General features: G+C 42.9%; 5 protein-coding genes across 11 annotated transcripts in view; 3 read left to right on the top strand and 2 right to left on the bottom strand.

The window, feature by feature from the left end:
- Positions 1–2,060, bottom strand: part of KrT95D (phosphofurin acidic cluster sorting protein KrT95D) — a 38,937-nt gene extending 36,877 nt beyond the window's left edge. For 2 of the 4 annotated variants that reach the window (XM_018113056.3, XM_030383696.2), the window contains exons 1-2: positions 1,883–2,060; positions 375–777 (exon numbers count right to left, since the gene is read on the bottom strand). In XM_018113056.3, coding sequence (XP_017968545.1) covers positions 375–688 — 314 coding nt within the window. In that variant the 5' untranslated portion in view covers positions 689–777; positions 1,883–2,060. Of the gene's footprint in view, positions 1–374; positions 778–1,204; positions 1,725–1,744; positions 1,760–1,882 lie in introns of those variants that run through there. The other 2 variants (XM_089265639.1, XM_089265640.1) reach the window with 2 other exon arrangements.
- A 206-nt stretch (positions 2,061–2,266) lies between these two features.
- Positions 2,267–4,407, top strand: Mettl3 (methyltransferase like 3). The gene is made up of 3 exons (XM_018113213.3): positions 2,267–2,487; positions 2,554–2,865; positions 2,924–4,407. Exons 1-3 carry the CDS (start codon positions 2,349–2,351, stop codon positions 4,324–4,326), a joined length of 1,854 nt encoding a protein of 617 aa, XP_017968702.1. The 5' UTR covers positions 2,267–2,348; the 3' UTR covers positions 4,327–4,407.
- A 401-nt stretch (positions 4,408–4,808) lies between these two features.
- On the bottom strand, positions 4,809–8,504 carry Miro (mitochondrial Rho GTPase). Of its 3 annotated transcripts, none has more exons than XM_018113210.3 (4): positions 7,533–8,504; positions 5,741–6,942; positions 5,383–5,445; positions 4,809–5,148 (listed from the first exon to the last, which is right to left on the bottom strand). In XM_018113210.3, exons 1-4 carry the CDS (start codon positions 8,127–8,129, stop codon positions 5,013–5,015), a joined length of 1,998 nt encoding a protein of 665 aa, XP_017968699.1. In that variant the 5' UTR covers positions 8,130–8,504; the 3' UTR covers positions 4,809–5,012. The 3 variants fall into 3 exon arrangements, with proteins under 3 accessions (XP_017968699.1, XP_017968700.1, XP_017968701.1); XM_018113211.3 differs by having other exon boundaries at positions 5,407–5,445; positions 7,533–8,500; XM_018113212.3 differs by lacking the exon at positions 5,383–5,445.
- A 66-nt stretch (positions 8,505–8,570) lies between these two features.
- Positions 8,571–13,295, top strand: spas (spastin). 2 transcript variants are annotated; one of them, XM_018113208.3, is made up of 6 exons: positions 8,571–9,614; positions 10,164–10,334; positions 10,515–10,742; positions 11,078–11,256; positions 11,314–11,578; positions 11,636–13,295. In XM_018113208.3, exons 1-6 carry the CDS (start codon positions 8,906–8,908, stop codon positions 12,379–12,381), a joined length of 2,298 nt encoding a protein of 765 aa, XP_017968697.1. In that variant the 5' UTR covers positions 8,571–8,905; the 3' UTR covers positions 12,382–13,295. The 2 variants fall into 2 exon arrangements, with proteins under 2 accessions (XP_017968697.1, XP_017968698.1); XM_018113209.3 differs by lacking the exon at positions 10,515–10,742 and having other exon boundaries at positions 8,572–9,614.
- A 2,034-nt stretch (positions 13,296–15,329) lies between these two features.
- LOC108660373 (ATP-dependent RNA helicase DDX54) lies at positions 15,330–18,241 on the top strand. The gene is made up of 6 exons (XM_018113747.3): positions 15,330–15,369; positions 15,427–15,973; positions 16,038–16,381; positions 16,438–16,848; positions 16,914–17,195; positions 17,257–18,241. Exons 1-6 carry the CDS (start codon positions 15,367–15,369, stop codon positions 18,157–18,159), a joined length of 2,490 nt encoding a protein of 829 aa, XP_017969236.1. The 5' UTR covers positions 15,330–15,366; the 3' UTR covers positions 18,160–18,241.
- Positions 18,242–22,339: the final 4,098 nt, after the last annotated feature.

Below are 22,339 nucleotides of genomic sequence, written 5' to 3'. Positions count from 1 at the left end.
TGCAAGTGCTTTTGTTTTTATCAAATATAATCTTTATTGAGTTAGCATTTCCCCACAATGCTTTCAATTAAAAATACTCAATAATTTAGTTTGATAATAAAAACACAAAATTTTGTTGTTTCTGATATATGCTAAATTAATTTGGGGCGCACCAAGATTATAAATGAATAGCATTTAAATTTAAATGTTTTATAGTATTTTCATAAAAATTACAAATCGCGTAATTCGTATAGGAAAAATCAACAAAGATAAGAGGAAAACACTGCTCACTGTATATATTTAATTCTCTATTCATTTTGTACCTCTCTCTCTCGCTCACTCTCACTTATTTCTTTATGAATTGCATATTATGTAAATGTTGCTCTTGCACTCACCTTGGTATGCAATTGGGCGGTGTTCGATCGACTTCCCAAGCGGCGAAGAGTTTCATGGGCACCGGCTTCTGTCCGTTGCCTGTCATATTGCTGCTGCCAGCGCCGTAGCCGCTGATGACGCCGCCACCACAGAGGCCGCTGGCCGTGCCCGTCGCATTGGCCGATGCAGCGCCCGCGGCAGCTACGTTGGCTGTTGCCGACGCTGAGGCTGAGCCGACGCCGCCGCCGCCACCGACTCCTCCACCGCCGCCGCCGCCACCGCTACTGGCGACAAATTTATCCATCAATTTTGACGATTTGTCCACCATCTTCATGGTGATTTTGTAATTATTGTTGTATTATATTGTTGTTTCTTTGGTTGTTGTGTGTTTGCTGTTAATTTCTATTGTTGCACATTATGAATCTAGTAAAAAATATTGTTTCACATAAATTCCAATACGCGTTATGTATAATATAACTAAATTTATTCGAATGTAGCGTTTGAAGCGTCGCAAACTTTTGTTCTATTGTCACACACATATATACATATTTATTTATTTAATAGTAAAGAATTTTTCTTCTCCGCTGCAGCAATTGGGCGGCTGAAGCTGTGGGGCGCGCCAGCTGCTGGCTGCCTGCTGTGCTGCTCGCCCTTAATGTTCAAAAAGATGCGCTTCGTAGTATACACAGAATCACGACGCATCCAAAACCGAGAAGCAAGCCGAGCAACAGGGGCGAGGAGGGGAGGAAGGTAAACGGAACGCGAATAGGCAGAGACAGCAGCAGAAGCAGAGAACCAAATACGATTGCAACTGCAAAATTCACACGCACACACACGAACGCACACTCACAGAATCAATAACACGATTTTTTGCTGCTACCCAATATGAATCTGTTATAGAATTTTACTGATTTCCCGGAGCAGCTTAGAGATGTGCCTGCCGCACGTACGCGCTGTCTGCTATTTGACGTTGGAGAGCCCGAAACAACCGTCATGCTCCAAAGTAGCCGTGCAAATGTCGCGTTATAAATTTCTCACAGTCACTCGATTCGCATGCTGAAGCCAGAGTGCGCGGAGGAGAGAGACAGAGTGAAAGAGAGAAACATTCAGTGAGCAGCAAAGCCGTTGCTGGGGCGCGTCAAGAGCGCAAGCGGCAGCAATAACAATGTGCGCACTCCCCCACATACAAGCACACACACTAGTACAAATTTGAGCACGAGCACTGAAACAACGTTGGCGCTTTTTGCAAATTTTGTGTCCGTGTTAGGCTTGTTCGTGTGTTTATTCGCGCATTTTATGCTCTCCTACGCGCGCATAAACAAAAGGAAACAAAAGGCCCACCAATTGCATGCAAGTGTGTGTGCGTGCATGTGTGTGTGTATACATATACCCGCAAATGTATGGAAAGGAAAGCACATTGGGAGTAGCAACAACAACAGCACCTTTCACAACTTATATTTTGAATTTGAGTGCACACCGTTGATGTTTTAACATAAAAACTCTCTCATGTATTATTTATTTTATTTACCACGATTTATTCACCAAAAAATCGCGGAACAATCTGCGACGTCCGCCACTCATTCAGGCAAACACATACTAACAGCAATAAACTAACACATAGACAACAAACGCATTTTAACATTTACTCAAATGTTATTAGCAGTGACCGCAAATTTATTTTACTGAAACGACACAAACTTGATTTTCATGAATGCAAATATTAAAAAAAATGCAATGAATCTACTAGCATTTAATGAACAGTTATTAATTGAACAAAAATGTTTAGAATACGGATGTCATTTGAATGAAGACCTATTAAACTGGCATCAAATTACTGCAACTTTCATATATGAAAACAGAGTACTGTCAACATTTACCAACACTAAATTGTATCGATGACTTCTAGCTGCCAGGGCAGCAGCAGTCTTCTCTGCTATAATAATTAATGTAAACAAAACTGACTTATCCGGCGACGAAAAGAAAAGTTACAAATAATGGCCGATGCATGGGACATAAAATCACTTAAGACAAAGCGCAATACTCTGCGCGAGAAGCTGGAAAAACGTAAAAAGGAACGGTTCGACATACTTTCTGACAAACAAGAGGACCAGTCTAACCCAAAAAAAGAGCTCGGTATGCGATGAGCCGGCAACAAGTAAATGATTGCATTAAATATTTACACAAAATTCTTATTTTCAGTCGAAGCCGATGTGGACGTACAGAAGGCTGTACTTCAGACACTCAGTGCTAGCACTCTCGTCCTTCCCATTGTCTCAACGCAAGTGGTCGACAAAGTCGGCTGCCTGATGGAGAAGCCGCCAACGATGGAAATGGTCAACTTTATACTTGGGAAGCTAGCCAATCAGGGCGCAATTGGTATAAGGAATGTCACAATTGGCACAGAAGCGGGGTACGAAGTGATATCCGTACAAACCAAGGAGCTGCTGGAAATATACGACGATATTAACGACAGTTGCCAGCAGAATGAGGATACGGATGCTAAGCGAAAGTGTAAGCAAATGCTCTGACTTAATTAAGAACACATCAATTAATGTAAAGTACACAACAGTGGAATCTGGGCAGGATGAGGAGAACGATGATGAGCAGTTGCAGCGCAAAATTCAAAAAGTTGATTCAGGAAGCGCACGCAAAGAATCAACCAGTCTGGATGCATCGGATGACATCATGATGCTGTTGTCCCTGCCTTCAACACGAGAGAAGCAAAGCAAGCAGGTCGGCGAGGAGATACTCGAGCTGCTGACCAAACCGACGGCTAAGGAGCGCTCTGTAGCAGAAAAGTTCAAATCCCACGGAGGTGCACAAGTGATGGAGTTCTGCTCACACGGCACAAAAATCGAGTGTCTCAAGGCTCAGCAGGTGGCTAATGAAATGGCAGCAAAGAAGAAACTCGAACGTCGCGAGGAGAAAGAGCTGCGCAACGCCGTCACTGCCGATGGAGCCATTGCCAATAGCAGCAAGCTAGCCAAGCTGAGTTCCGAGGATGCCGAAGATGGCGAGATCATAGCGGAGAACCTAAACAACTGTGAGGCCGACTCGCAGGAGTCCACAGATGACAGCGAATCCTCCGGGGACTCGGACAAATGCACAAAGCTGCACTTTAAGAAAATCATTCAATCCCACACGGACGAGTCGCTGGGCGATTGCAGTTTCTTGAATACGTGCTTCCATATGGCCACTTGCAAGTACGTGCACTACGAGGTGGACACGCTGCCGCACATCAATACAAACAAGCCGACGGATGTGAAGACCAAGCTCAGCATGAAACGAAGCATAGACTCCAGTTGCACTCTATATCCGCCGCAGTGGATTCAGTGTGATCTTCGATTTCTGGACATGACGGTGCTCGGTAAATTCGCTGTCGTCATGGCCGATCCCCCATGGGACATACACATGGAGCTGCCGTATGGCACCATGTCCGACGATGAGATGCGCGCCCTAGGCATTCCTGCACTGCAAGAAGAAGGCCTGATATTCCTATGGGTAACGGGGCGTGCCATGGAACTGGGACGTGATTGCCTGAAGCTCTGGGGCTATGAGCGTGTCGATGAGCTGATCTGGGTGAAAACAAACCAGCTGCAGCGCATCATACGCACTGGCCGAACCGGTCACTGGCTGAATCACGGCAAGGAGCACTGCCTGGTCGGCATGAAGGGCAATCCAACAAATCTGAATCGTGGCCTCGACTGTGATGTCATCGTCGCTGAGGTACGCGCTACCAGTCACAAGCCGGACGAGATCTACGGCATCATCGAGCGCCTCAGTCCAGGCACACGAAAAATCGAGCTCTTCGGCCGGCCGCACAACATTCAGCCCAACTGGATAACGCTAGGCAATCAGTTGGATGGCATTCGCCTAGTCGACCCCGAGCTAATTACCCAATTCCAGAAGCGCTATCCCGATGGCAACTGCATGTCGCCCACGGCGGCGGCAGTGAACGCGATTAAGAACTGAACAAATACACGGACAAAATATAATTATTATTACAACTTTTATAAATACTACTACGTTAAGATTAAAGTAAATATTTAAATATATATATTTTATTGCTCATTCTGGGATTTTGCGCGTATTTACAAGTGCCGTTGGCGCCAAATGAATATTGTGTATCTATAGGCTATAAATAGGATTGACATATGTATTTATATAAATATGTAGATATATATATATATACACGCAATCCATGTATTTGTTTATATATATAGAGTATATAGAACGGCTAGATAGATACGGTCTTAATCACAGCATTGTATGCGTGAGAGATATAGACGATTGCTAATGGGCATAAATATATGATGTAAACAACTAAGCCTTATGAGAGAATGCAGAGTTAAGTTTATATTATACATATACTATATGTATAATGTCTCTGTGTTCTGCAATGCCCTCTCGCCTAGCCATTGTCCGTGGATCAGCTTAATATATGTACACTAAGGTTTGACATGAAAATGGAATATCTTCCTTTTATCAATCCACTTGAAAACTTTCACGCGGTATTTTCAACCGAAATTTTGATAATGTAACGGCTTACAATTAAACGCGTTTGTAATCCGCAGTTAACATAAATTACATAGATTTCTGAACATTTGTGTGTTTGTCTTGTGGGTGTCCTGGGCAGTTAGCGCCGGCTCTGAAAATCCTTAACGAGAATGCGTTCCAGTTGCACTTATAGCCTTCAGCACTATGAAGCCCAGCACCGTGGCGGCGGCCACGCCCAAGCCAGCTTTGAGCCAAACTTTCGGATCCTCGGTCATAAGTCCGAATTGTCGCAAATATCTAAGGGGATGTGATAAGAAAAAATCATGCATAAGATACAGATACCAAACAGAATCGAGATGGGATTTTTTAAGGAACTAAATATATTGTCGTATGCTCCGTACAACACATTTGCAAAGCGTGTGTTAGGTGTATGAGTGCGTGGGGTTTAGAATGATCGCAGCGCATGTTAGGAGTACAGTAAAGAACCCAGACAGCATTAGTAAATATTCAAGTCAGATGTGTAACACTTACGCCGATTCCCACAGCTGTACCAACCTGTGCTTGTAGAACAGTATCCAGGCGGCTTGAAAACGCCTACGGAGTGGCAGCAACAACGGCAGCACAGCAAATATCCAAGAAATCCAAGAGCAGAGCAGCAGCAGAGTCCATAAGCATTAAGGATGCACAACAACAAAACATAACATGAACACCAAACAAACAACGTAGGAGGTAAGTGGAGGGGAGGAAATAAGAGAAGATAATAATAGTAATAATATATATAGCCATTAATCCGAATATGTCAAAAATCCCAAATGCCCAAATGATCAGTGTTGACCCAATGACCGCTCAAATGACCGCAACCCAAATGGAAAAGCATTTCAATACTCACGGAAAGGCCGCCATTGTGGCCAGCTTAGTGTAGAGCTCCTTTTTGTTGGTCTTCAGGCTGAAGAGATGGGGCGGCAGCAGCTTGTATTTCTCGCAGAACTCCGCCGGCTGCATTAGATAGTCCTGGCGACGCTCCTCGAGATCACACTTGGTGCCCACGATCATGACGGGAATTTTGCTCTCGGCAAAGTATTTGATGTATATGCGGGCCACATACTCGAAGGAGCGCGGATTGGATGAATCGTACACCAGGCAGGCGACGTCGCAGTTCACCTCCTGCGGCTGCAGCGGATCGAGCGCATGTCGCACGTCGATGTCACGCAATATTAAATGCTTCTCCTGGCCATACACCTGCACCGAGTTGATGCAGTGCACCACATTCGTCTTGAACTCTTTGCCCAGCAGCTTGCTCATGTCGTCAATGAGGAAGCCGCGGCACAGTCCGGTCTTGCCCGAGCCCTTGGGCCCGATCACGTGGCACTTGTACACGGACCGACTGCTCTGCCGCTTGGCCAGATCAATGCGACGCTCTCGCGTCACATGGATGGCCACCAGTTGGCTGTCGTTTTCGTGTACATTAAAGCCCAAGTAGGCCAGATACTCCATGGTTTTGACCACATCGATCAGGGTCATCAGCGTCCAGCGGCACAGCCAACCGTGCAGTGTGACCCAGCCGCTATTATTGGTCGGACACGACTTGCGTATGTCCGTCGAGTAGGACCAGGGCGGCGATGGGCATGTGCTGAATAGCATTTTGTGCTCCTCCGGCGACAGCGCGCCATCGCCATCGCGATCGTATCGCTCAAAGAGCGCAATCAAAAACTGTTGACCGCGATGCGACAACTCCGTGCTGCTACCCGGCGGAATCTTCAACGCCGGCCGCAAATACTCCTTGCACATTTCCAATTGATCGTTGTAGCCAAATCGTCGCAGCACCGCCCACGTTGTCTCGTTGCGTCCGCGCTGAATGAACAGACAATGCAGAAAGAGAAATCCCTGCAGCGTCACGGCATCATTGTAGATGCCATCCGGCACGTTTTTCTGTATCACGGACTTCACCTCATCCAATATTTGTGGCTGCAGCGGCGTATTAAAGCAACGCCTCTGAAAGAGGTTCAGCTCGTAATCATTCAGCAGATTGTCGCTATCAATATCGCATATCTTGAATATGCGCACCAGCGACTTTTTGCAGGCAGGCGTTAGCTGTAAGTGGATTTCAAGGAACAGTTATCTTCAGTTAGCCAAAGGTTAAACACTAGCAAATAAATCTCTCTGTCCATATAAATACGATTGTGCCCTGAGTCACAACAAAGAACTTTTTATTTAGTTGCTTATATTGCATTCTGATAAAAATAGCTCTCAATGCGATGCACACAGCTACACTACTCTGGAACTAGAAGTTAGGACTGATTGCCTTTAAAGATTGCTGACGAAGCTGGAATTAATCTAACATTAGTCTAGTCCGTAGGAAGCTTCTGTCGCAGCAGCAAATCGTATATGGGAATTATTTTAACAACTGAATATGCATACTTATCTAATCCTGCATTATGTATTCTTATTTTGTGATATCTACCTATTAAACTTGATAAAAGCATTAAAATGTATTCGGACGAATCTTTCTTATTTTTTAGTGGGAACTTTCTCTTGTGGATGGAACGTATTTCTAACAAATGAAAATTAAGACTGATCTAGCCTACATTTTGGTCATCCACATTCGGACGGGAAGTTTCTCTCGCAGACTCAAATCTGAGTTTGAAATTATCATTATTCAACTAACAACTAATGTAGCTTACATTTTGCTCCTCCATGATGTATAACGGTGAGGTGGGATGCAGCACCGCTTTTTGTGCGTAGTAGAACATTTCGGAAATGTTGTGCAGAGTCTTAGCGGAGCATTCAACACAGCTCTCAATCTCCGGATAGTCCTCCATAATGGCCAAAACACTGTCGATGGTTGAATACTCGATCAAATCAATTTTGTTGCCAACTAAGACAATTGGCTTGCGCGCCACATCGGGCTCGCCGTCTGTGTTTGTGCTGCTGCTGCTGCTGCTGCAGGTAGAGCGGACTAGGGGTAGCCAGTGCGATGTTATACGATCGAGCGAGTCGTCATCGTCGACGGCGTACACAATGCACACGACGTGCGCTTTGTTTATCTCGGCGGCCAGTGCTTCATCCGATTGCTCAACGCTCGAAAAGTCAACGATATTGGTGGGCACTTGTTCGGGAGTCACGTTCGCCGGTATTGTGATCTCTTCGGCTCGAGGCGGCACCTCTTCGGGATACTCCTCACTGACCAGGGACAATATTAACGACGTTTTGCCAACTCCAGCATCGCCGACAAGCAGAATTCTCACATTTTTGCGCTGCGACGCCGTGTATTGACCCATCACTCTTCCTTCTTTTTTTGTTGCTATTCTATATGTAAGTACACTACGTTATCGCTTTACGTTTTCGTTTTCAGCAATTTTGATTACTCTCCCTCTGTTTCTTGTGGTTTTAGGATAATTTAAGAATTTGTTATGCAAAAACCGCAGATACAACCGAGACGGCAGCTGATTTATAAAGACACGCGTATCGATACTTCAATACATCGAAATTTTCAAAGCGACAACAACCCTAGAACAACCCATGTGGCGCTGCCGGACCAATTGTCAATTTGAAAATATTTTAATTGTGTATGGTGTTTTTTGCATTTGCTGATCTTTCAATCGAACTTTTCTAATTTACCAAAGTATTATTTCGAAAAACATAGCGTTTACTGCCTTCCTGAAGTTTTTCCCCAACATTTTCAAATCGTTAGAACTGAAACGATGTGGCAACTACATCAGCGGAGACGGAGAAAATTTGTTTTGTGAGTTAGAAACGGCACAAAAAAACGGCGCTCAGTAAATTTACATATAGAAAAATGAGAAACAACAATTAACAACAAATAGCGCGCGTCGTGTGTTCCGTTTCAGTTTATTTCAGTTTTGAGTCCATTATTTAATTGCGTAGTCTTTTTGGTTTGCTGTCTTTGTGTCTGAGCTGTGGAAGCTATTGACTGTGGGAGAGTGAGAGAGAGAGGAGCAAAACTTCGCTTCTCTGGAGGTGGAGGCGGAGGGTGTTGTGTTTGTGAAAAGAGACTCGCATAAAAAAATAGTGCTGCGGCGCGGAATCAATATCGATGGTACGCACCAAAAACCAATCGTCGTCATCCAGCGCCAGCAGCAGCACCAAGTCGCCGGTCAAGATCAGCGGAGGCGGCAGCAGCGGAACCAATCGCAGTCGCAGCTGCAGTGAAGCTTTAATCGATGACGGCAAAACTAGTTCGAAATTGTCGTCGAATCGTCAACGCGCTACTATAACAGCAACAACTACATCTACAACTCCGGGCAGTTCACCAGACGACGACACCACCGATGCGGATTTGACACCGACCAGTGCATACGGGCCAAGAGGCGGCACTTCGGTGCACAAGCAAAACCTCTACGTTGTTTCATTTCCCATCATATTTCTGTTCAACGTTTTGCGCTCTCTGATTTATCAGCTGTTCTGTATTTTTCGCTACTTGTACTGTGCGAGCACAAAGGTGATCTATCGCAGTCCGCATCGACGCGACTGCAACATCGAGATCGTTGTCCAGAACTCCAAGGAGCAACAGTCTATAATTTGCCCATTGGAGCGAAATACGAGCGACGGCATTGAAAAGGCCCAACAAGCACTGCCCCAAAGACAACGCGCGTTGCTCCCACTCGAAATGGCAACCAATCGTGGCGGCAGCGGTGGCTATTCCCCGGGCCCCGGCGATCCGCTGCTGGCTAAGCAGAAGCATCACCATCGACGCGCATTCGAGTACATTTCCAAAGCTCTCAAAATCGACGAAGAGAACGAAGGTGAGTAGGTATTCCTTTCATGGGGTTGCTTTGTCTTGCCCCCTTGGCTGGCTGCTGGAGTGGTGTGCTTTATGAGTCATCAGACGCAGCGCGCGCTTTGTTGTCATACTTGTTGTATAAGCTAGAGATGAGCGTGTCTCTCGTCTTACCCGATGCAATATGAGCTAAAACTATTTAATATTAATATTATATATATTAAATATTTATTAGACCAACTTAATGGTAAACACTGGCTGGGCCTTCGGCTTATAGTATATATATATATTTATTTGTTTTAAATATTTTTGTATGCATACATATATATAAATTATTCATGATTTTTTATTTAAACAAGTTTTCTTCTACCCCTAGTTTTAACATTTCCTCTTATTACAATTATTCAAAATTCCCTAGATAAGTTATGATATTAAGTCGTGTCACGGCAGAACACGAGCTCCACTCTAATCGCATTGTCGTTGAGAATCGATACTTTGCAAGCACACACACAGCAACACACACGCACACAAATGTGGACTCTATGTTATTGATACCTGCTCTTTACCCTTTCAGGCCACAAGGAACTGGCCATTGAGCTGTATCGCAAAGGCATCAAGGAGCTGGAGGATGGCATTGCTGTTGACTGCTGGAGCGGACGCGGCGATGTCTGGGATCGCGCCCAGCGCTTGCATGAGAAGATGCAAACCAATCTCTCCATGGCACGCGATCGTCTGCACTTTCTCGGTGAGTAACTGCTGGAGGAGCAGCTGCATCCGCGAACCATTTCAATCGTAGTGTAATCTTTTATTTTGTCATTTGAATATTCCTTTTTTTACTTTTGCACCTTTGTTTGTCATTGTGTTTGCACCTATTTTTTTGTTTTATTGTCCTCCGGCCCCGTCCAATCGCATCCTCATTCCTCAGCTTTGCGTGAGGAAGATTTGCAAATGCAACGTTTGTCCCTGATGGAACCGTCAAAGAACAATCAGCAGGTGACATCGAAATTCAAGCAACCGATGCTCGTGGGCCAAACGAACAGTAAATCGGCGGCCATCGAGCCGCCAAAGATTACAATGCGCAGCAGTGGCTATGGACCCAAACCCGTCAGCGGCACGGGGTCCAGTGCAGGCACATCGAAAGCCTTGCAAGCGGGTAAGTGCCGTAACATTTAATGCGACTGCAACAGCAGCAGCAGCAGCAGAAACAATGCTAAATGATAAAGCACCGCCCAGTCAACTACAAGTGACAGCAACAACAACAATAACTATCAGAACAACAACGACAGCAAGCAATCAAAATCAACATTTTCCTCACTATCTCTTTCGCTCTCTCTTTCGTATTTCCATCACAAACGTGCACTGCATGAATTTTCATTTTCACTTATGAATTTCGAATTTTTAGTAGTTTTCTTCTGATCTAAGCTAGTAAATTACGCCCAGAGCAATAAGCATTTGCTATTCAGTTACTAATTAGAGTCTCAACTCTAGCATCTGGCCGCAAATTAACCATTGGCAACAAGCGTCCCGGCAATCTGGCCGTCGCTAACAAGTCACAAACGCTGCCGCGCAATCTGGGCTCGAAGACGACCTCGACATCCGTGGGCGCCGCACTGCAGCGTCAGCCGGGCAAAACGGCAGCGACTCCACCGGCTGTGCGCCGCCAATTCGTAAGTCTCCCAGTTCAATCATATCAGCTCTATATAATGTATATCTATCTCCCGCAGTCATCTGGACGTAATACGCCGCCGCAACGCTCACGCACGCCCATCAACAACAATGCAACCAGCGGCAGTGGCAGCGGCAGCGGCGCCAGCACACCCATGATAAGTGTAAAGGGTGTGGAGCAGAAGCTGGTGCAGCTCATAATGGACGAGATAGTTGAGGGCGGCGCGAAGGTAGAGTGGACCGATATTGCTGGGCAGGATGTGGCCAAGCAGGCGCTGCAGGAGATGGTCATATTGCCATCCGTCCGACCTGAGCTCTTTACGGGTAAGTGGTAACAGCTTTAATAAGTCGCTGCAACAGTTTTAAGGCTCTCATTTTTAGGCCTGCGCGCACCTGCCAAGGGTCTGCTGCTGTTCGGACCACCAGGTAATGGCAAGACATTATTGGCACGCGCCGTTGCCACCGAGTGCAGTGCGACATTCCTCAACATCTCGGCTGCCTCGCTGACCAGCAAGTATGTGGGCGATGGGGAGAAATTGGTGCGCGCTCTGTTTGCAGTGGCTCGTCATTTGCAGCCATCGATAATATTTATTGATGAGGTCGACTCGTTGCTCTCAGAGCGCAGCAGTAGTGAGCATGAGGCGTCGCGTCGCCTCAAAACCGAATTCCTGGTTGAATTCGATGGGCTGCCGGGCAATCCGGAGGGCGATCGCATTGTTGTATTGGCGGCGACCAATCGTCCGCAAGAGCTGGACGAGGCTGCACTGCGTCGGTTTACCAAGCGTGTCTACGTATCGTTGCCCGAAGTACAGACACGCGAGCTACTGTTAAGTCGTCTGCTCCAGAAGCAGGGCAGTCCGCTGGATACGGAGGCTCTGGGGCGTTTGGCGAAAATAACCGATGGCTATTCGGGTTCCGATCTAACCGCGCTGGCCAAGGATGCCGCTTTGGAGCCCATACGTGAACTAAACGTGGAGCAAGTCAAGTGTCTGGACATCAGCGCTATGCGCCCCATCACCGAGAAGGATTTCCATAATTCGCTGAAGCGAATACGCCGTTCAGTGGCGCCGCAAAGTCTCAACTCGTACGAGAAATGGTCGCAGGATTATGGGGACATTACCATTTAGTTTGGTCGCGTTTTGTATTGTAATTCCTTTGAGGTTTAAATTTGTTGATTTTGTTTTTTTTTTCTTTGGTGAAACCCACCCAACTACAGATGCTTGGCATATATGCCCAGCGGGCAGTCCAAAGCTAAACACAATTGCAGAAACTAGGCCACCACGCCCACTTCTCCACGTCCAAGGCCACATAGGCACACACAGCTTTAGAGGCCGACCCGAATGTATTGTGATGTGAGTGACGGAATTTAAATTTTGTTGTGTTGTTCGTGCTGCGTTGCACTTGCAACGTGCAGCATGCAACCGCATTAGTTTTCATTATTGACTCGTATTTTAAATCATTTTCAAGAGCGTTTCATTAAGAGTATAGATTTTATCTTCTTCGTAGTGTTTAATTGTTTTCACAATTTTTGTTGATTTATGTATGAATATGGAAATGTAATTGCAAATCATTTGTTTTAACATTTCTCTCATACAAGTTGTGTGTGTTTAGGATCTATGTTTAAGAATATTGTACGAAAAATTGTCATTCTAAGTTTTCTTTTAGTAATGCTATGTTAAAACACGGTGCCGAGATCATAGTCCATATGAAATATTAATAATAAGCGATACTGTCAAACAAATTACTGCAAACTATACTCATTGATTTATCTTATTCAAGATCTGTCTACTTATTTCATAAACACACTAAGTATATTTATTAAAATTATGATTTTTTTCTAACTTCATATTATTCAATAATACTTTTTGCAACTGCTCACGAGCATTCCATGTAGTTGAAAATTGTTTATTATATTTATTTAACTTGTTTAGGGGCTCAACGGCCTTACTATATACTTCCAATTGTATACTTAGCCTGTTATAAAGTTTATGCCATAGACACTACCATTATAATATTAATAATAAAATTTGTTTTTAGTGAACATCCAATCCTCAACTATAATTACACGTAATCGTAGATATAAGCATAGCCCTAAGGTAAAAGTGCATCGATTCACAAATACATGAGTGTACCGATTAGATTTTAGTTCCTTAATTAATGTACAATAGCTTATATATTTATATTTTGTCGTTTGTTTACATTTCACGGAGCTCCCTTTGTAGATGCCTACACTCTTACACACAGATATCAGTTATAGAATCGTTACCAAATTATTGTACCTAGAATTATTTCATTTGCTTACGACGCTAATTAACAGCTTTATGCAGCGCCGGACCATTTCAATTGTTTAGCGCCCGATCGCCAGGCACAACAATCCAAAAATATACATAAGCTAATGCGGTAAATAAAAAAAAATTAAAAAAAAAATAAAAACATTTTAAAGATTTTTCATGGGTGTGTTAATATTTAAAATGATCAATATTTATATATTTTTATTTAAAGCTGTTGATAGAACTAGAATAATCATTGTATCCCGAACAGTTTGATCGTTGGGGTTCAGACAATTCAGTCTTGGGTTGGCCATACATATACGATAGGACCGTATAAGTCCCGCAGATCACGCAACGAACTCTGACGTCGCCGTAGAATAAAACAGATTTTGCAAATGTACAGTAAATTAACCTATATGTCTTCAAAAAATAATTAAATAGCCCTAATATATAAATATTATAATAATCTATTTATATATGTAATCAATATTTAACTAATAGGCAAATGATATTCTGGTGTGTGTCTTGGGTAACCATGGGAACAGTTATATGTCAGCAAAAAAGACTTAAAATTCTGTGTGTCTCGGCTAAGAAATTGGTTTAGGTATAAATGCATAAGAAAATAACGAAATTCAATATAAATTAGATCAACGTACCAAATGTACATACATATAAGCAATGTTTCACTTCTAAGAGAGAAAGAAACAACCAAAGAAGTCAATTTTATAAAATTTCTGTTTAAAATTTAATAATTGGTGTCGATTCAGTATAAATATTCCTCTGGCATGGCTGGATCGAGATGTTGAAGAGTTGAGCTCCTCGGACTCAGCTTCAAAGTTGCACAAATTGAATTGAGATCAAATGCGATGCCTTCGCGGACAGGGTACCTCTTGGTGATCACTAGATGAGAAATGGATGAAAACATAGCAAGTATGTATATTTTACAAGCAATTTGCATTTACCCTTTTCTTTTATGTATTCTAAACATTATCTCAAAGTATTTCTTATATGTATTTATTTATATTTTTTATATGTATTTACATACATAAGCAAGTATTCCATCTAAGGATTTATTTCTAAGGACATATGTATTTCTTAGAACTTCTGAGTATTTCATCCAGCTACATATGTATGCCCTCCTTATTAATTTGCTGAGCGATCACTTCACTTTTTTTAAGTGCACTACCGCTTTATATATGGCGATTTTCACTCAAAGCATATTTAAGTCGCGATCAAATGTTGAACCGGGCGCCAGGTAGGGGTCGTTGCAACCGACCTTTTAGTGACCAATGGGAGCACTCTCTGATTCTGCAAGCAGTCTAGCTTCGATTTATGTACATAAATACATACATAAATGCCAAATCAGAATTGCTGCATACATATACATAGATATAATCAATGTCTGGTTTTTATATTCCATAATTTTAATGTAGTTATACCACTTTTAAATAGGCTATATCTAGCCTGAAATAGATGATAACACTTCCGTCTGTTTAGATCTGTTACATGCCAGTTAACAGAAGGAGCCAGGAGACTTTGTGCATGCTTTATGTGCCTTCCCTAGACCTTTTCGATTATCAAATTAGAATTGGAGCAACGGTACATTACGTCACGCATGAAAATCCTTCTCAAAAATTAAGTCACAGTCGTGTGTAATCTCCCAAGCAAAGGACCATGATATCGATACCAAGCACACTCGTTATGAAAGAAAATGTATTTTACAAATACTTAACTATCGATTTCTACATGTATGTTGCCGATATATTGATATATTATTAACGGGCACACTGTTGCATATGCACGTGTAAATAACTTTGCTCGTTTTAGACGAATTCAATAGAAATGGTAAGTAAATATGTGAAAAATATAATAACTACTATTAAAAACAATATTGACATTTAGCGTAAGAAACAGCAAGATGAAATACCTGGCTTTCCGTCATTGGAGCAAAGCGGCACCAGTGGCGGTAACGATGATATTCTCAAATCTAAACCTAAATCTAAAAAGAGCGGTGGCTTCCAATCGTTGGGTCTGGGATTCGAATTACTGAAGGGTATAACTAAACGTGGCTATAAAGTGCCCACTCCCATTCAGCGAAAAACCATTCCATTGATTTTGGAGGGACGCGACGTTGTTGCCATGGCCAAAACAGGCTCTGGCAAAACCGCCTGCTTTCTAATCCCTTTATTCGAGAAGTTGCAACGCCGCGAGCCCACTAAAGGTGCACGTGCCTTAATCCTATCGCCAACGCGTGAGTTGGCAGTGCAAACGTATAAATTCATCAAGGATCTGGGTCGGTTTATGGAACTGAAGACGATCCTAGTGCTGGGCGGTGATTCCATGGACTCACAATTCTCAGCCATACACACATGCCCAGATATCATTGTGGCTACGCCTGGCCGATTTCTGCATTTGTGTGTGGAAATGGACTTGAAGCTAAACTCCATAGGTAAGTGTTCCATCCATGTACCCAATAAATATGCCGATTGTAATTAATACCGGATCAATTGTAGAGTACGTGGTCTTCGACGAGGCAGACAGGCTCTTTGAGATGGGCTTTGGTGAGCAGTTGAACGAAACGCTGCATCGATTGCCATCCTCGAGACAAACAGTCATGTTCTCGGCAACGCTACCGAAACTTCTGGTTGAATTCGCACGGGCGGGACTCAGCGATCCTGTGCTCATCCGTCTGGATGTTGAGTCAAAGCTGCCAGACACACTATCCCTTAAATTTCTCTACTGCCGACCAGATGATCGCTACACTGCATTGGTAGTGCTGCTGAAATATGTGATACCGCAAGAGGCTCAGACAGTCGTCTTTGCCGGGACACAACATCACGTCGAGCTCATTTCATTTGTGAGTCAAATCTGATTCAATCTTAAATGCAATCTCTTAATTTGTCACCATTTCAGATACTTACTCAAGCGGGCATATCAAATACCTCAGTGTATTCCAGTTTGGATCCAGCTGCCCGTAAAATTAATACTGCAAAATTTGCCAGCAAAAAGGTTTCGGTTCTCATCGTCACAGATGTGGCTGCACGTGGCATTGACATACCCAACTTGGACTATGTAGTAAACTTGCATTTCCCTGGCGTGCCAAAGCTGTTTGTGCATCGCGTGGGTCGTTGCGCTCGTGCTGGACGCACTGGCACAGCCTACTCTATATTCTCCACAGACGACACAGCTCACTTGCTAGACTTGCACTTGTTTTTAAATCGGCCGTTTAATATCAATGACAACTCATCTATTGGCACTATACCACAGGACTTGCTGGAGGAAGAATACCTGACCGTGAACGAAATCAAGAAGAGCCATCATATAGTAAGCTGCTTTACATATAGCCCTTTGTATAATTTCCTATATTATATATTTTAATTGATAAATAGGCAGGCGTATTGCGGACAAGTGAAAATGCGTACAAGAAGTACTTGAGCTCGCGTCCTACAGCATCTACAGATGCGAATGCTCGTGCCAAGAAGATCAAGTTCTTTGCTTTAAAGACACTCGAGGATTTCTTCAACGCTGCGCCTGTGCTGGAGCAAGCAGCTAAGATTTCTGGCCAGAAACTGGATGACGAGTCTAGGGCCGATGTTGCGGAGTGCGAGCGTAAATTGGAAAATGAAAAACACGATATCTTAGTCAAGATGCGCAACTTCCGGCCGAGTGGTGTAAGTTCTGCTAACAATTAGACAGAAAATCTAAGTATATAATCATATCTTTTTTTATTAGACAATCTTTGAACTGAATACGACCCAAAAGTCGGTGCCTTTTGTTGTAATGAAGGACAAACGTTCACATCACACAGAAGTCATTGAAAAGTTTCGCCAACAACGCGCTAAGGAGGATATCGATGAGGTGCAAAAGGTTGTGGATGCCCAGAAGCCAAGCTCCATTTCAACAGCTGATGATGAGTCGATTTCCAGCACATTTAAAAAGGTGGTCGCGCCGAAAAAGCGACAAAATATGGATGCTCTATACGCTGACAAGCCTAAGAAGAAGAAACGCAAGGTACAAGTCAAGGATGAGGAGAACTATGTACCTTATCAGTCGGCAGATAAACACACCGAAGATGGCCTCGCCATCAACTCGTTCGAACGTCAAGCACGGAATGCGGAGTTCTCTGTTTATGAACGCAATCCAGCACAGGACGTGAAGCACAAGCCGGGACTCAAGAAATGGGATCGCATCAAAAAGAAAATGGTCTCCGTTCAGGATCCGCGCGCAAATAAAATACGCACAGAGTCCGGTGCTTGGATACCCGCTTCGTTTAAGACAGGCCGCTACACCGAGTGGAAGGAGAAGTCCAAGATCGAGGAGCAGTTGCAGCGTGAAAACGCGGGCAGTGACGACGAGAACTTCAAGCCCCTGTCTCATGCGCAACGCTATCCTGTGGGCCGCCACGCGCGATACAATGCCAAGCTCGAGTTGAAGAAGCGCATATGCGGCAACGACAAGGAGCTGCGCAACCCAGAACAGATTGTAAAGTCGCGAATGCGTCTTGAGTTCATCAAGAAGCGTCAAGAAGAAAACACGGCCAAAAAGGCAGAAAACCGTAAGCGCAGTATGCGCAAAAATCAGAGGCCAAAAGCAGCGCCACAGAATAAATCTGGCGGCACCAAAAAGCGCAAGTAAATCCGGATGAATAGGCAATGGCAAAGTTTTTTAGATAAGCTGAAATAATCTGATAGCTGTACATAAATAAACTCTATACATTATTAATATGCCTAGCGATCATTGTTGCCACAAAATAATTTAGTTTCCAGTACTCTTGACACTCCAGCAAGAACTATAAATACATCCTGGAGAGCTGGCCTCCAGATGTAGTGCGTCTCGTCGAAGGCTAATTTTAACGCATCCGCTTACGCCCATCCGTTCACTTGAAGTGCCTGGCACTGAGCCTTCGTCTGTCAAGTCAAACAATTAGCGGGTGTTGGAGAACATTTTCCATATCTCAGAGAACGGAATCGAAATCGATGAGAGCCGCATGGATAAGTGATTATCATACCACAACAATTTACGCAGTGTCTGTCGTAGCTGAGCTGAGTGAGGGTTGAAACTCTGAAAACCTGGCACACGTGCACCCACCGAAAACCCCAAGCTGCTTAAGTAATTTATAAACTGTGAAAGCAGAGTGAGAACTAAATAAATGAGTAAGGCAATGGAAGGAACGCTTCCTATGCCAATTTAGCAGCTCAGCAGTAAACGCGGATGCGCTAAGTAGAGCAAAGAAAAATGGAATACATCTAGTTTTGAATGTCTTACGGCAATCTGGCTAACACCCACAATTAACGCAAAAGGCCTGACCTGAGGTTAAACAAGCGAGCGGCAAGCCTGTTGTATCCCTGCCCGAAACATGACCTAAATGAGCATTTAGACAATGGCCCAGAGTGTGCGTGTGACAAACGTTAGCTTGTTGCTGTACGTGCGCGTGTGTATATGCCTGTGTATGTGTGTGTGTGTGTGTGTACAATACAATTTAACCATTCCAGGAAAGCCGATTGTTAGGGTGCGTTACTTCGGCCACACCTAGAGTCGAACTCCAAACCCAAACTCTAACCAAATGACACGCACATTCATTCGATGCGAGGAGGACTAGGGCAAATGCAAACTCGTGCGTGTGCGCATCCCTTGCAAAACATTAGTAATTACTTTGTGCTTAAAAGTCCTACTATTTTTCTTGTTTATGTATTAAGGAAAATCAACCCGCTGTCAGATCACTCATCTCCCTATAATAGATCATTGACTCGAAGACCTTTGCCCGCATTACCAGCAGCAGATGGTGTCAGAGTCACGCTGAGCGCAAGCCACAATTTGAATGAACCCACTGTTGCTTGGCCCACCACCCTTAGGCCCGGCTCATGCATGACTGTACTGATTACTGCAGATGGGGGTGTTTGCCTACATACAAATATAAATATATATGTATATTTTCAATGCAAGCCAGGGTCACATGCTGCCAGCGGACGTCTGTCTGTCTGTCTATGTAAGTGTGTGTGTGTGTGCTTGACAAACATCCATACATGCAGCAGCAACCCTCTGACACACTTCACGTCACTCATATTTCATGCTGTTGGACTCGAAAGACTTTACTCTTCACACCCCCACCCCATCATTTAATGGGAGTGGCACTACGAATGCCTGAAAGACCATGAATAATCGAGTTTCCAATGCAAGCAAGACACTCTGGCATTGGTTCACATGTGTTTGTCTCCTAAAACTGGATTCCTTATGCAATTTTGTAGAACATTATGTTTATCCTCTCTCTTTATATTACTATTGTGTTTTATGTTTATTCCCTTAATGCTGTAATTTCGCAATAATTCCACTTCAAAATAGATTAGTACACTATTAAAGATATTGCTCCAATCGCAGGCCACGCCAAAGATTGAGCAAACAGCAGGGCGCACCCAGAGGGGTCGTCAGTGTTTGGATACACCTAAAATACCTGGACAAAATGCATGGGGAGATTAAATTGTGTCTCTCTCTTTAATGTGCTCACATATACATACATACATATGTACATAAATATATTGTATATATTTAGATGAACTTTTAAATGCCTCTTGCATTCCATAAGCATATTTTGAGAACTTAAAGTGGAACACAAAGAAGTTCAATTTACGCCCAAACAGGCAGCCAAATGTCGCCCCTCTTCGATGTGGAACACATCGACTTCAGTTTGGGGAACTCTAGCGACTAAAAATACCCACATTGGGGATGCTCCCCATCTGTAAGGCCTAAAATTCCTGCTGTGCAAGTGCAGTCCCGTTAGCCTTTTATCGCTCTGTTCACAATTATTTCATCTTAGTTTTTGCTTTGTGGGGCAACGGGAAGTAGTTCTTGGTTTATGTGCGCGCCTTCACATCAAAGTTGCTTCCCCTTTCATTTACTTTAACTTAACATTTGTCACAACTAAATGTGGTCCCAAACCAATTCGCATCTCAATATACCCTGGAATTAGAGCAAAGATACAATCACTTTATGGAATGTGATTGTCATTTCTGCCTATAGATAGAGGCAATTTTCCCTGCTCCATCCCCCATCACGTTTCGTTGGCCAAAAGAATCTGGCGCCTGGCCTACATTAATAAATTAGTCAACAAATTTATTAATTTTTCCCCATCTAAAATATGGTAGGCTATGAAGACAATGAAATGGATTGTTTGACGCTGCATTTTGCACCCCATCTCTCTCTTTTGTATTTTTCAATGAAACACAGCAGATGTAATCGCAATTTTATTAATTTCTCAAGTGGCTGCCCGCTGTCAGAGCGACTCCCACTCTCATTGACTGCTTGGTATATTTGTCCACATGTTTACAATCAGCAGACGTCTCTTCTCGCAGAGAACTCTTCAGGCAATAGGTAAGCTTATTGAATAGACTTCATCCATAGGGAAATGGAGTAAAAAGAGATTTCTCAACAATAAGTGATCTCTCTTTAATTAAAATTTCCCTCAAAATCAAGTTTATAGTTTGAATTTGTAATTTCTGTTTATAATCAATTCAATTCAACATATTATTACCATAAAAAAAAAAAAAAAAAAAAAAAAAAAAAAAAAAAAAAAATTATTTTCTAAATATTCACATATTAACAATATGCTAAGTTTTCGTTTATTAGTTTTTAAATTATAGCTGAACCATTTCTTTACAGTTAGCTGAAAGACCTAATCTCTATTTTATTTATAATACTTTACTTTGTTAAATGGAAATTTTTATGTTTTTATCATTGTATTAGTCACAGAAGTGTTTAAATTTATATGCAGTGAGAACATTTTTTAAAACTTAATTTTTATTTTTAATATGCTGCTGAACATCTTTGGAAAAGATTTCTTTTATATCTGCATAGTAAATTATGAGAATGTTAATTAGTTTAATGATTGCGTTCATTTAAGCTATGAGCCACTGTATGGATATAAACATTTATGTATATGTGTATGTAATTGCATGTGCAATGTGCATACGTATTCCAAATAGTGGAATGCAGCATAAAGTACGGAACAGCTAATTGGCTCCTCTGCAGAGACAGATTGTTGAACTGTCGCCATGGCCACTCATCATTGGCAGCTGGACCACTTGACGGGCATAATCGGCGGCATAGCATCTTATCTTGTTTTTCATACATATTTCTGTTTGTAAATTGAACACATACCTACATACATATGTATGTATATGGATATACATACGTACATATGTATGTGTGCGACTGCAACGCTTTGTGACACACTTGGAGTTCATGTCTAATTTGGGCTGTCTTAATCCCGCATAGTTGACGGCCACTTCGACAATTGCACAATTTACTGAAGAATGCTTCTCTAAGCGTCACTTAAAAACGCATTATTCAATTCAAAGAATTTTTTGAGATGCAAACTGTCTGTCTCTGTGTGCGTGTGGGCACTTAAAAAGTTGCAATATTCGCTTTCTAGTGAAATCTATATAAATAGAATCTCCTTAAGAAACTGTACATATATTATGAGGACGTCCCTTTCCTTTAGAGAGTCGGAAATAATTTTGGCTTTCCGCATTGGATGACTCATTGCGGTTCACTGCTTTGAGGGGTTTTTTGTCTTATTCCTATTCCTTGTGTATGCTATTTTAATCAATGAAGGGCATTGCAAAGATAAATGTCTCGCAAATCTCGTCAATGGGGCAGTCCACAGTCAGCACTTTCTCTGATAGCCGATTACAATATAAATACAAGCATATATATGTACACATATACATACATACATACATATGTAGATATATCTGAGGCATACAAATCAAGGGTTGGTGAACCCTGAAAGGAACCGTTAAGAACTAATTACTTACTTGTT

This window comes from Drosophila navojoa, chromosome 2, assembly GCF_054131105.1.
Source record: "Drosophila navojoa isolate 15081-1374.11 chromosome 2, UAZ_NAV_1.0, whole genome shotgun sequence".
In the NCBI taxonomy this organism is placed as follows: Eukaryota; Metazoa; Arthropoda; class Insecta; order Diptera; family Drosophilidae; genus Drosophila; species Drosophila navojoa.
Note: the sequence above shows the minus strand (reverse complement) of the source record. Positions and strands in the feature narration are given on the sequence as shown.